This window comes from Myxocyprinus asiaticus, chromosome 13, assembly GCF_019703515.2.
Source record: "Myxocyprinus asiaticus isolate MX2 ecotype Aquarium Trade chromosome 13, UBuf_Myxa_2, whole genome shotgun sequence".
Classification (NCBI taxonomy): Eukaryota; Metazoa; Chordata; class Actinopteri; order Cypriniformes; family Catostomidae; genus Myxocyprinus; species Myxocyprinus asiaticus.
In genome coordinates, this window is record NC_059356.1 from 5,463,500 (window position 1) to 5,476,994 (window position 13,495).

The window sequence follows — 13,495 nt, forward strand, 5'->3', positions numbered from 1 at the left end:
AAGTTGTCATGGGGGCCCTTGTAGGCGTACATGGACTGTTTGAGTTTAGAGGGATGGGCGCAGTCATGCGCGGTGTTAATGCGCACGTTTTTCTGTTTGGTTTGTTTGGTTCTGGGGGAAGTTTGGGGTTTGATTATTGCACTAATGTTGGAATGTGGTCTTTATAATTTTGACACACAATCTATTTTTTCTAATATGTCAATGTCGGAAGGCTTTCTTGGAAGAACCTCAGTATTTTTTTGTTCCCAGACTTTGCGAATTCGACGAGAGAAACGTGATCGATTCAAGAAATGCAAGAAACTCTTACATCAGTGGACGGTCACTTTTGCACTGATATTTCCGGCTAAATTGAAAATAGATACTAAGGATGGCTGCAAAATATTTACATGCCCACAGCAAGCATTGTCCTTCATAGAGACAATGGGGTGAGTAAGCCATTTGGTGATTTTCATGTTGCTCGCAAGTGAGCTTGACTCACTGAACATTCACTTGATCGTCCTAGGAAACTGGGCACCTGTTTTGTTTCTTTTTGTGGTGGTTCCGCCTAGCGGCTGGAGTCTTTTTGTGGAATAACACTCCTTCGGGACATTTGTGGATGAATCTGCATGTGCCTTGTGTTTTATGCCTCCTGTTGGCTGGAGTTTGTTTTATGGAGTATTTTTTGCAGGACATTGGAAGGATTAGGTTATCTGCTGCACTCATGAACAGCCGGCTCACTGAACATTCGTTTGACTGCCCGAGGAAACTGAACAGATTATTATTATTTTTTTATTTTTTTTGTGCTGGTTCCGCTAGTGGCTGGAGTTTGTTTTGTGGAGGAACATACCTTCGGGACAGTTTTGTGAATGAATATACACGTTCTTTGTGTTTATTCTGCCTATTGGCTGGAGTTTGTTTTATAGATTATTTTCTGTTACGTATTTCAGGGACTCTAATAGGCGTACATGGACTGTTTGAGTTTAGAGGCATGGACGCCGGTTGGCGCTGTCATGCGTGGGGTTAATGCGCATGTTTTTCTTTTTTCTGTTTGTTTGGTTCAGGGGGAAGTTTGGGGTTTGACTGTTGCACTAATGTTGGAATGTGGTCTTTATAATCTTGTTTTTGACACAATCTATTTTTTCTAATATGTCAAAATGTCATGTTAATATGAGTGGATTGTCTCTCTCCAAGTGGAATGTGAATGGGTTGGGGCACCCCATAAAAAGAAAGAAGATTATTTCTTTTCTTAAACATAAGAAATATGATAGTGTTTCTTCAAGAAACGCATCTTTCCCCGCAGGACGCTGAAAAATTTGGGAAGATATGGGGTGGGCATGTTTTCTTTAGTGCTGGCTCAAGTAAGAATAGGGGGAGTCATTACATTGATAAGTAAACATCTACAATTCAAATGTCTCAAACAGATTAAAGATAAATTAGGAAGAGTCATTATTATTTTAGCAGAAATTCAGGGGCAAAGTCTTATTTTGGCTAATATTTACGCACCTAACGCTGATGATCAGGGCTTTTTTATAGATCTTGAAGGGATATTGCAAACCGCTGGCACCCCTCATGATATAATATTGGGAGCAGACTTTAATTTATTGATGGACTCAGTCCTTGATCATAGTGAAGCAAAAGTGTGTAAGCCACCTACAGCAACATTGACGCTTCTCAGGATGTGTAAAAATCTTGGTCATGCAGGTATTTGAAGACTTTTGAACCCATCTGGTAGGGACTATAATTTTTTTTCATCAGTCCATAAGATTTATTCTAGAATAGATTTTTTATATATATCTAAGTCCCTCATTTCATCTGTTGTTGATTGCTCAATTGGAAACATCTTAGTCTCAGATCACGCCCTGGTGAGTTAAATAAATCATATAGTTGGTGCTTTAATGTATCCCTTTTGCAAAATCCTGATTTCCAACAAATGTTAAAGGCTGAAATCAATGTTTATATGGAGACCAACTGGTTCTCAGTATCCTTTGTGGGCATGGCTTGGGAGGCACTTAAGGCGGTTCTCAGGGGCCTGATCATACAGTATTAGAGCCTGACCAATATGGGATTTTTGAGACCGATACAGATTTTAGAGGTGGGAAATTCACCAGTTACCGATATGGTGGCCAATATAGTTAATTTTTGAGCTGGAATGAAAACAGACCTTTTTTATGTGGATTGTGCAATGCATATGACTATGCAAAGGTACTCAGAAGGCTGCTTTCTTAAATATTTTTATCAAAGAATATTTGACATTATTATTATATATTGTCAACAAATTCTAGAAATGAACACAGAAAATAATGAATAAATATAAATACAATAAGTAGCTTAATAAACATCAGTACTGTATGTTTAGTATCAGTCAGTTGCTGACCATTTAAATAATGAATAAAATAAAATAAAAAGCAGTACTGTATGTTTAGTATCAATCAATTGCTGACCATTTAAATAAAGAATAAATTCAAATAAAATAAATAGCTAAATAAACATCAGTACTGTATGTTTAGTATCAGTCAAATGCTGACCCTTTATATAAAGAATAAATAAAAATACAATAAATAGCTAAATAAACATCAGTACTGTTTAGTATCAGTCAAATGCTGACCATTAAAAGAAGAATAAATAAAAATACAATAAATTGCTAAACGAACACCAGTTGCACCACCTATATGTAAGTTAAAACTTAGCCTAGTTGTGACATAAATGGGCACTAAGTCAAAATTTATGCACTACTAAATATTTGAGTATTACACCATTAAACTTAGGTAGAACGTAACCCTACGTATAAACTAAATATTTACGGCAGCCTCCGACCAGGAGTAACTGATGGAATAAAAAAGCAGACTCACTTAATGACATCAATGAGCTCATGTTGTGCGTGACAGGCTTCAATCCTTTAGAAATATGTGATGGTGTTGGCACTTACACTCGTTTACATTTACGAGAGAGAGAAAAAAACGTACTTTTAAGCGGCTCTTCAGTATGAAACCGATGTAACGGTGCCGTTTTTGGGGTGCGTCACCCGGTGTCAAGTTTCAACACATTCAAAATATATATAGGATATTAAAATGAATAAATGTCTATTTTTCCAGCCTGTTGTATTAGTATTTATTTATCACCCCTCATTTATTTTAGATACAGTTCCAACAATATATACTGTTTATTAAATCTACTTTTATTACGTATTCTATTTTAATGTCTGTAAAACCAGACTTTTAAATATTACATTTTGTAAATGCAACGATTGGAATTGAAAGGGGTACCAAACTGTGAATCCTGAACAAAACAGTTTGGTGAATACATGTTTACACATTAGCTTCCACTCAGCTGACAACAATGAAAGTAGCTACGTGGTTAGCTAGTTAGCTATAAGCTCGTTGCCACAGAGAGCAAAAGATGGACTTTATTTACTTTCCAGCATTGTGTCTCACCAAATAGGTATTAACATAGCCTGAAATCAACACTCACCACACATAATCCGCCACTGCACTGTTGTCTGCTGAACTGCAAAAAGATGCTCTGATGTTTACCTTTCAATCTGTTACATTACTGACTGCACTGACAAACTATAGCTGGCACAGCAAAACACAGCAAACAGATGTGATAAACAGGAGTGACATGGTTGTCAGGGACAAGTTTATCATTATATTAGTTATATAAAATGATGGGGTCATTGTTTATTAACTTTCCAGTATGTATTTCACAAACTAGTTAGCAGCTTACCTTGAAAACACCTTCTCAGCCCACTCTGCCCTGTCTGCAGAGCCCCCATCAGCTCAGAGTCAGCTCTGTAAACAATGGAGTCAGAGCGCGCTCTGCTGGACAAACTACGTAATGACACCAATTCTAAAGCATTGTTTTCTGCATTATATGTTCTGAAAAAAGTTTTCATATCGGCGCATATCGGTAAACATATACGCCGATACCGATATATCGGTGAAAGACTAGTATCGGCCGATAATATCGGTCGGGCACTATACAGTATGCCTCATTCATCAAAAAATCCAAAGTACAAGAACTCGTGGAGTTGGAAGGGAATATTAAAAGTGCCGAGGCAAAGCTGAAGTTCTGAATGTCGCCTGATGGCCTCAGAGAATTGACCCGATTTAAATACAGATACTATTTTGTCGCGGAAGGTGGAGTTTTGGCTATTCAGGGCAAGACTTTGTCAAAGTCATACTTTGAGACGGGGGACAAAGCAGGGAAGATTTTGGCTAGATATATAAAGCAGAGAGAGTGTTTTTCTACCATTCCCTCAGTGAAATCTGCTGGTGGTGACATTTTTACCTCAGCCATTGATATTAATAATGCTATCTTGATCGCTATAGTTCCACGTCTTCATCTACTGATGAAAATATTAAAAACTTTGTGGAACCTTTAGAATTCCCTAAATTGACGATTGAGCAAAAAAATTCTCTCGATTCTGAGATAACCTTGGAGGAGCTTGGCGAGGTAATTAAGGCCAGTTGGATTATGCTACAGAACTGGTTTCACTTTTGCTAGAAGTTTATACGGAATCATTAAAGAATGAAAAGCTTCCACCAACCATGACGCAAGCCCTGATCAGTCTGATTCTTAAAAAGAACAAAGATCCAAACGAGTGTAAGAGTTACTGTCCAATTTCCCTGATCCAGCTAGACATTTAAATATTGTCAAAAATTTTGGCTAATCGATTAAATAAAGTTACAACATCTCTTATACATATAGATCAGGTGGGATTTATTCAGGGCCGCAGCTCTTCTGATAACATTAGGCGTTTCATCAATATCATGTGGTCAGTAGCGAATGATCAATCTCCGGTCGCTGCCATCTCACTTGACGCCGAAAAGGCATTTGAAATGGATTTTGGAAATGTACAGGTTTGGGAGTACGTTTATTGGATGGATTAAGTTACTTTATAGACACCCGGTAGCGGCGGTACAAACAAATGGATTAATTTCAGATTATTTTATTCTGGATAGGGGCACCCGGCAAGGTTGCTGTCTTTCCGCATTATTGTTCTGTCTGGCCCTGGAACCTTAAATAGCTGTGATAAGAAAGGAGGAGGATTTTCCCGGAGTTGTGGCAGGAGGTGTGGCGCATAAGCTTCTGCTATACACAGATGATATTCTATTATTCGTCTCCGACCCTTATAGAGTTAATTGTGACCCTTTAATAAAAAGGTTTTCGAGCGATGTGGGCAGATGGGCTTCATTACATTTATCGATGATTGGGAAGGTTAACGTTATTAAAATGAATTGTATTCTAAAATTCAACTACCTGCTACAGTATCTCCCTATAATGTCCCCCTGTCTTATTTCAAGCAATTTGATAACATAGTGAAGACCTTCATTTGGAATGGGAAACATCCTAGATTACATTTCAGTTAGCTGCATAGGCCAGTTGACAAAGGTGGTCTAGCCTGCCCAAGATTTTGTTTTATTATTTTACATTCGGTCTCGGACATTTGGCTCATTGGTCGCTTCCACCTGAGAGAGCCCCTCCCTGGTTTTGTATTGAACAGGAAGTTATTGGCCCTATTTCGCCATTGCAAAGCCTTTCTATCAAACTAACTGGAGAAGTTAAATTACACCCCATTATCTCGCATTTGCACTCAGTATGGACAAAAGTGTCCAGAGTGTTTAATTCGTACATTTATTTATGCATTTGGCAGATGCTTTTTTTTTTTTTTTAAATGTTGCCTTGAGCTTATGGCTGAACCACAAATGTTGTATTAATGAGTCCCCTTTCTGCTGGTCAGAATGGATTATGAGGGAGGTAAATGCACTCGGTGACCTATATGAGAGTGTTGAGATCCTTTGAAAATTTGGTTCAACATTTTGGGATCCCCAGTTTTTTTAGGTATGTACAGCTGCGCCACTTACTCTGTACTATTTTTGGGAGTAGCATACACCCCTCTAAAGCAGCAGATACTCTGGGAGTGGTGATTACAGCTTTTGGAAAAGGTCATGAGGCATCAGTGTATTACTCCCTGATAATTCAGAGTCTGAGGGATGGAGCTTCAACTTCTCTCAAGAGATTATGGCAGAAAGATTTTAACTTTGTATTGGAGGAAGGAGAGTGGGCTAGGATTCTAAAAAACAAGTCTGCATCTAGAGACGCAAGGGTGCGCCTTATGCAATTCAAGATTTTACATAGATTCTATTGGATCTCCTCTAGATTGTATAGGCTTGGTCTTAAAGAAACACCCACCTGCTGGCGATGCCAATCAGAGGATGGAGACATAACCCATGTCTTTTGGGGGTGTGTTAAGATCCAGGAGTTTTGGTTGAAGGTTCAGAGTTTTGTGTGTGATGTATTGGGCACTCGGGTATCATTTTGCCCCAGATTCTGTATTTTGGGCGATGAGGCGGTCATCAGTGTTGAGAATAGACACATAAAGAGTTGGGTCCTAACCGGTGTCATGATCACCAGACACTTTAAAGGGGATGGAGGTCGGCTGGAGCACTCTTATTTCAGGAGTGGTGCTCTGAGATGGGGAGGGTGGCGGCCTTTGAAGAAGGGTCATTTAGAAGACTGGGGAAGTTGACCTTGTTTGTGGAGAAATGGGGCTGATATCTGACATTTCTGGATGTGTGATTATTATTATAATATACATATATTATTATATACATTTTTTTTGTGTGTCTATAATCATGTACGACCACTGGGATGTTGTTGTGGGCCAGAGTGGGGAGGGGTAATAGTGGGGGTTAATTGTTGATTCTGTGTATATATGTTTTGTTTTTCTATGTTCAACATGTGAATCAATAAATATTGTTAATGTGGAAAAAAAAGTTGCCTGAATGTACTGTTTTTAGTGGAAGAAAGATTTTGTTTTTTTACCTTTAGTAAAAGCTTCTTATTTATTATTTACTTGGCGATTGTAAAAGCCTACAATTATGTTCTATATAGACCATGTAAATAAATAGGCAAGGGGGTCGCAGTCTTGTAAATTTTGTCAAATGGGGGGGCTTATGTTTAAGGCTTGGAAAACTGTACTGTAACCAGATTATTTAGCTGGCATCCCCCCAATTTAAACGATGGCTTAAAACCTTCAACAAAATTAAAACATTGTGAACACGTCTACCAACTGTAAAGACTTCCAATCGTGAGGGAAAATCTCCATCATCCGCAGGAGAGGAAGGGCCTCTGAAATTGGCAAGAAAACTTGTATTCATTTTCCAGCTAGGTTCCGACTTTTGTTCCAGTCACATTTTATCCAGGTTAAAATGATACATTGCTGTGAAAAATTATTTGCCCCATTCTGATTTCTTCTATTTTTGTGCATATTTCATACAAAATTATTTCAGAGATTAAAAAAGTAGGCAAATACAGTTTTTAAAAAAGGTTATCCAAAGCCAGCTGGGGTTGTGTGAAAAGTATTTGCCCCTTTAATTACTAAATCCCCAAATCTAAGACCCCGTTTACAACTGGTATTAAGATGTGTTTCGGGTGATCCAATCACATGTGGTCAGTGATAAATACAGGTCTAAATTGGGTCTAAAACATTTTGTGACACAAAAACCACATAAGAAGATAGCCAAAAACGTATGTGACCACATCACATTTGAGGTGCAAATGCTAATCTGTCCTATATACATCCCAGACAGCAGTGAAGCACCACCCCCTCACATGTCAATGAACCGCTGAGCTAAAACAAGAGTATAAACTTTGCCGGTTAGGAGCTGCTTTAAGAGCAGATACATACACAAGCACAAGAAGTTCTTGGATTTTTATAGTGTGTCTGAGATCAATATGCAGTGACACATATAAGAAGCACAAACATCTCAAGCTCCTTTAATACAGGTAATCCACTAAAATAATGGAGAATTCTGCTTGAAATGTTGCGTTCGTGTTTAATTCAATTTCAGCTGCATCTGAAAAAAGGTGCACTGCTTTTTTCACGCTTTCTTTGTCATTTCTAACTATGTTGTACTTTAATATCATGCAGTAACACACCGACATAGTGATTGATGTATGTTGTCATGAAATCAGAGACCCTCCCCTTGAAATCCGAACATATGAGAAGCATTTAAGCGACCAGGCATAAACCGCGATGTGTCTTGCCTGACCACATATGATTTGATCACCTGAGATGCATCTTAATACCGGGTATAAACGGGATTTAAGAAACTAGCTGGGTTCAGCTGGATGAAGCACACCCAGGCCTGATGACTGCCAGTCCTGTTCAATCAAATCCTCCCTTAAATAGAACTTTTTAGTAGCATGAATTTGGCTATAAGGTCTCACTCAGTGGCACACTATGCCAAGGTCAATAGAAATTCCAGAAGAGATGAAGGTGGTGATGGAAACAAACCCAGAAGTCTGATAAGGGTTACAAAGCTATCTCAAAGGCTTTGGGACTCCAAAGAACCACAGTGAGAGCCATTATCTCCAAATGAAGAAAACTTGGCATAGTAGTGAACCTTTCCAGAAGTGGTCAGCCTTCCAAAATTCCTCCAAGAATAGGGGTGTAGCAATTTTTCAGAACTGAGGGGGACAGAATATTCAGCCAGCACAGCAAAAAACTTGATTTAATAACCAAGTTTTTCTGTTGCATCTTTTCTTTGATGTAATTGTATTTATAGCATAAATCGTTTTACTTCAACGGCCAGAATGGGCAAAATTTCACCTCACGCAGATCTATATATATATATATATATAAGTCAAAAATCAACTTTATGCTTCTTTAATAACCAATATTGGGGTAAAACAAAAGGAAGCAAGGGGAATTTACTAGTTTCATTAACCATAAGCACAGCGACTCATCCAGGAAGTTATATAAAAGCCAAGGAAGACAGCCACTTTTCATGACTCTTCTAATAGAAAGACACTGCATCGCAAATTGCATTGTAAATGGCAAAAAATTGCTTTTATGAAATATGACGTTTGTCATGGAAATAACTGATTATGATGATTATTTGTCTGTTTTAGGGCTTTTACAATTATAGGGATTAATTGCCAGACAAATTGTCATACATCTTTATGGTGAATGTGTGCTTCACACACCATAAAAAGTCATTTATATGTTTTTAACTTGGAATCATATAATAAAATAGGGATGTATGATTTTCTTTTTAATTCTTTAAAACAAATTAAATGGAAAATAATATTTTAAATATAAAAATATTTCCACATACCTGTCTCTCTTCAGTCAACTTTAGTCTTGGTTAATTTTTCATTTACACTTGTTTTTGGAAACCAGCAAACAAATATTATATTATATTATGCAAAAGTAAAATGTTTCTGTCCAAAGTTTATGTTCACACATTATTTTTCTACAATTACATCCAATGTGACTGAACTAAACCAAAATTGTCTTTGAAGGATGTTGTTTAATATAAGTTATAAAGCATGCAATAGACTACTTATATGCATAGCCAACACATACCCCACTTTTTGGCCATTTAGAACAGATAAATTAAAGTAAATCAACAAAGGCCACATTTATTGATTGTCATATTTTCTTTTTAGACTTGATGGTAATGAAAAGAGAAAATCAAGAATTGATGAAAATGAAAGAGGAAAATCAAGAACAAATAGAAGTCAAGGAGGAAAGTCAAGAAATGAATGAAGTGAAGGAGGAACATCAGTATCAGAATCCTCATTTCATAACCGGAGACATTTTTAGTTGCTCACAGACTGACAGTAATTCCTCACAAAACAAAACTCAAGCCAAAGTTTCCTTCACCTGCCCTCATTGTGGAAAGTGTTTTACACGGAAAGGAAGTCTTAAGAGACACATACAAATTCACTCCAGAGAGAAACCTTTCACTTGCCGTCATTGTGGAAAGAGTTTTAAACGGAAAAGAAGTCTCGAAGATCACGTAAGATGTCACACTGGAGAAAAGCCTTTCACTTGCCATCAGTGTGGAAAAAGTTTCATTAATAGAGGAAACCTTCATGTGCACATGAGAATTCACAGTGGAGAGAAGCCTTACACTTGCCGTCAGTGTGGAAAGAGTTTCACAAAGAGAGGGAGCCTTAATAATCACATTAGATGTCACACTGGAGAGAAACCATTTACTTGCCAACAGTGTGGAAAAAGTTTCATTATTAGAGGAAACTTGCTTGTGCACATGAGAATGCACACTGGAGAAAAGCCTTACTCTTGCCGTCAGTGTGGAAAGAGTTTCACAGCGAGAGGAAACCTTAATCATCACATTAGGTGTCACACTGGAGAGAAGCCTTACATTTGCCATCAGTGTGGAAAAAGTTTCTTTTATAAAGGAAACCTTCATGTGCACATGAGAATTCACACTGGAGAGAAACCTTACACATGCCATCAATGTGGAAAGAGTTTCAGTCGGTCATACACCCTAAAACAACATGAGAGAATGCATAAAGGAGAGAAGCCATAACATGCACTTCATGTGGGAAAAGTTTCCACTAATCAAGATCTGTAGGAAATCATAGAAAAGGGCATTGCCCAGAGTTGTAGTGAGCAAACTGCAGGTAATGGTGTGTCATTGGTATGAAATTCAGAAAAACTCAGCATAAAGCATTTCTTCCAAAATAGCAATTACATCTTGCATGGTTGTTTGCTTTATTGCATTACCTGTCCTGTAGTGATGAATTAGCTGTCATTTTATGTAAGAGGTAGTAGGAAATAGAGATGGGAGATATATCAAAACAAATAAAATTACCTTTAAACAAGAGTTTGAATGTGATGATCGTCCACCTGTCATCGATTAAATGATTCTGATTAATCCCGAATGAAGATCTGCTGTTTCTGCAAGATATTCTTGGCATTCTTTTGGTTGCATTTGGTGATGGGCCATGATCTGCAAAGAGTTTACAAAGCATGAGCGGACTCTCATTGTGAAAAGGTACAAATGAGCAGAGAGATACAAATTCTCAGAGCATTAGATACTGTATGCCATGGAACACCATGAATGCCATCATCAAAAAGTGGAAAAAATGGGCCTTCACAGTGACATTTCCAAGAACAGAGCACATGTCCATGTGTGACAATGCCATTCTTAATCAAAAAATATTTTGAAAGGAAATAAATATATAATTCCTCGATTTCATATTAACTGAGTTGTTACACGGTTTATTTGTACTTTTAATAATTCAATCATCACACTTCAGGACTGTTGAGTATTTACTATTGACTATTGACTATGTAATCACATAGTTGAAAGGTGTTCAAAATGTAAAACAGTATGGAAAACATGTCTTGATCATCTTTAGATTGTTACTTCATTTTAATTATTGCATTAATCTTTTGTCTTTATACACTACTGGTCAAAAGTTTTGAAACCCTTGACTGAAATGTTTCTCATGATCTTAAAAATCTTTTGATCTGAAGGTGTATGCTTAAATGTTTGAAATTAGTTTTGTAGACAAAAATATAATTGTGCCACCATATTTATTTCATTATAAAACTAAAATTTTATTTAAAAAAAAAAAGTTTTTGAAATTGATGACTTGGACCAAATAATAAAGCAGCCAATAAGTGCCCAACATAGATGGGAACTCCTTCAATACTGTTTAAAAAGCATCCCAGGGTGATACCTCAAGAAGTTGGTTGAGAAAATGTCAAGAGTACATGTCTGCAAATTCTAGGCAAAGGGTGACTACTTTGAAGATGCTAAAATATAACACAGTTTTGATTTATTTTGGATTTTGTTTAGTCACAACATAATTCCCATAGTTCCATTTATGTTATTCCATAGTTTTGATGACTTTACTATTATTCTAAAATGTGAAAGAAAATGTATAATAAAGAATGAGTGTGTTTCAAAACTTTTGACCGGTAGTGTACTTAATCTGACTGAATGATGTATGCTCTGATTGAATAAAAAGTTACTATTTTAAACCATTTAAAAGCGAATACTTTATATGTAGAGATAACATAAGGCTAAACATATACACATACTGTATGGAACTTAGTGAAAGCACCTTTCGCTTGCCACCCAGCACCCCAGTCTTTTTGAGTAAGAATTTATCAACATAGCACATCTTGATTTGACAATTTTTTATTGCATGTGCAAACAGTGATTTAATGTCGTAACACTAAAGGTGGTTTATTGACATTGGCCCATTATATGATTTGCTTAGAAGACACACAGTATCCAAGTTGATCATTATGCTCTCTCTAATGATCACTGTAAAAATTAAAGGACACTCAAGGCACTATTTGGGGTTCTTCAGCTGCCACACTAGCTGCGTTTCCATCCAAATATTTGTATGTGCATTTTGAAAATGCGCATAAGAAATTCTGAATGGAAACATTTGATATGCGAATAAACTCTCAAAATGTGCATAAAATTTAAAGGGGTCATAAATTGGAAAATCAAACTTACCATGATATCTTGACATATAAGAGTTCATAGCACTATAAAAACACTGTAAATTTCAGAACCGAAAACTTCGTTAGGCCAAAAAAAAAAAAGGCTTTATTGAAACCAAGCTGCCAAAATGGCTTGTTCTCTACTTCCTCCTCACTAATACATCATAGTGAGGTATTACATCAGCACAGGTCAGCCTCTGCATAAACAGATCAACACCTTCTTTATCGTCAACACTGCTTAGGCCCGCCCACCGGTCTTGTGGTTAGAGTAGAGTGATGAGATTATTTTTGGAGCAACAGGAGGTCACGATGGCCACGAATATGTCAAGATGTTGTGCAGTGCCAGGTTGTGGGAAACTAGATCTCTTACATTTGCTTCGCAAGGATCCCAACATTAAGAAAGAGTGGCTGACGTTTATTTTTAACGAAGTCCCGGATCGTGTCGGTAAGAACATGTTTGTTTGTTCGCTTCCTTTTTCCGATGATTCTTTCACAAAGAAGACACAGTTCGAAGCAGGCTTTGCAGAGAGACTTACATTAAAAGTTGAAAGCCAACTATATTGGACCCGACAGTGATGTCGCAACAAACAAGTGTGAATATCCATGTTAATTGTTTCGCTTCGTATGTTACAGACTGTTAGATGTGTACTGAGTATTTGATTTGATCCTAGTGATTTTAGATGCTCGTGTATTAGTTTGAACGCATAGGGATCTCTAAGCAGCATGTATTTTCTTGTTCTGTTGGCATGATGGCACAATTACCACAGATGCACCTAAAGATTATTGATATCAATGTATTTAGACAATCTGTTTCCTTTTTAATGAAAACATGACTCATTGTAATGAACAACGTATGCGTTTGTCACTACACTGAATATATGATGAAAGACGATTATATGACAAACGACAGTGCGACAAACACCGGTGAATGTATCCTGTATATGTTTACATGTTGCACAGTAAGTGTATCGTTTCACAGTTATAAATGCACTAGCACCATCTGCATTTGTAAAACACGGAAATGTTTCACCATTGGAAAATGCCCAACTATGTAACAAGATACACACCTTGTGTCACGTCTTGGTTTAAACAAGAATAAAAGTAATACATATTACACAAATAGACAAGTAAATTATACGCTGTCACAGACTGCAGTATCTGTGGTGTTTGTGGAGGGGGTTAATTCGGGATCAGACTCTGGCTCAAACATGTATGGATGAATTCCTCCGGGTGTCA

General features: G+C 37.2%; 2 protein-coding genes across 2 annotated transcripts in view; both read left to right on the forward strand.

Annotated features, from left to right (window-relative positions):
- Nucleotides 1-11,876, forward strand: part of LOC127450393 (gastrula zinc finger protein XlCGF7.1-like) — a 94,156-nt gene extending 82,280 nt beyond the window's left edge. Inside the window, exon 2 of the mRNA XM_051714480.1 lies at nt 9,436-11,876. Coding sequence (XP_051570440.1) covers nt 9,436-10,322 — 887 coding nt within the window. The 3' untranslated portion in view covers nt 10,323-11,876. The remainder of the gene's footprint in view (nt 1-9,435) is intronic.
- The window catches only part of LOC127450351 (gastrula zinc finger protein XlCGF57.1-like), a 152,577-nt gene that overhangs the window by 5,096 nt on the left and 133,986 nt on the right, over nt 1-13,495 (forward strand). The window lies entirely within an intron of this gene.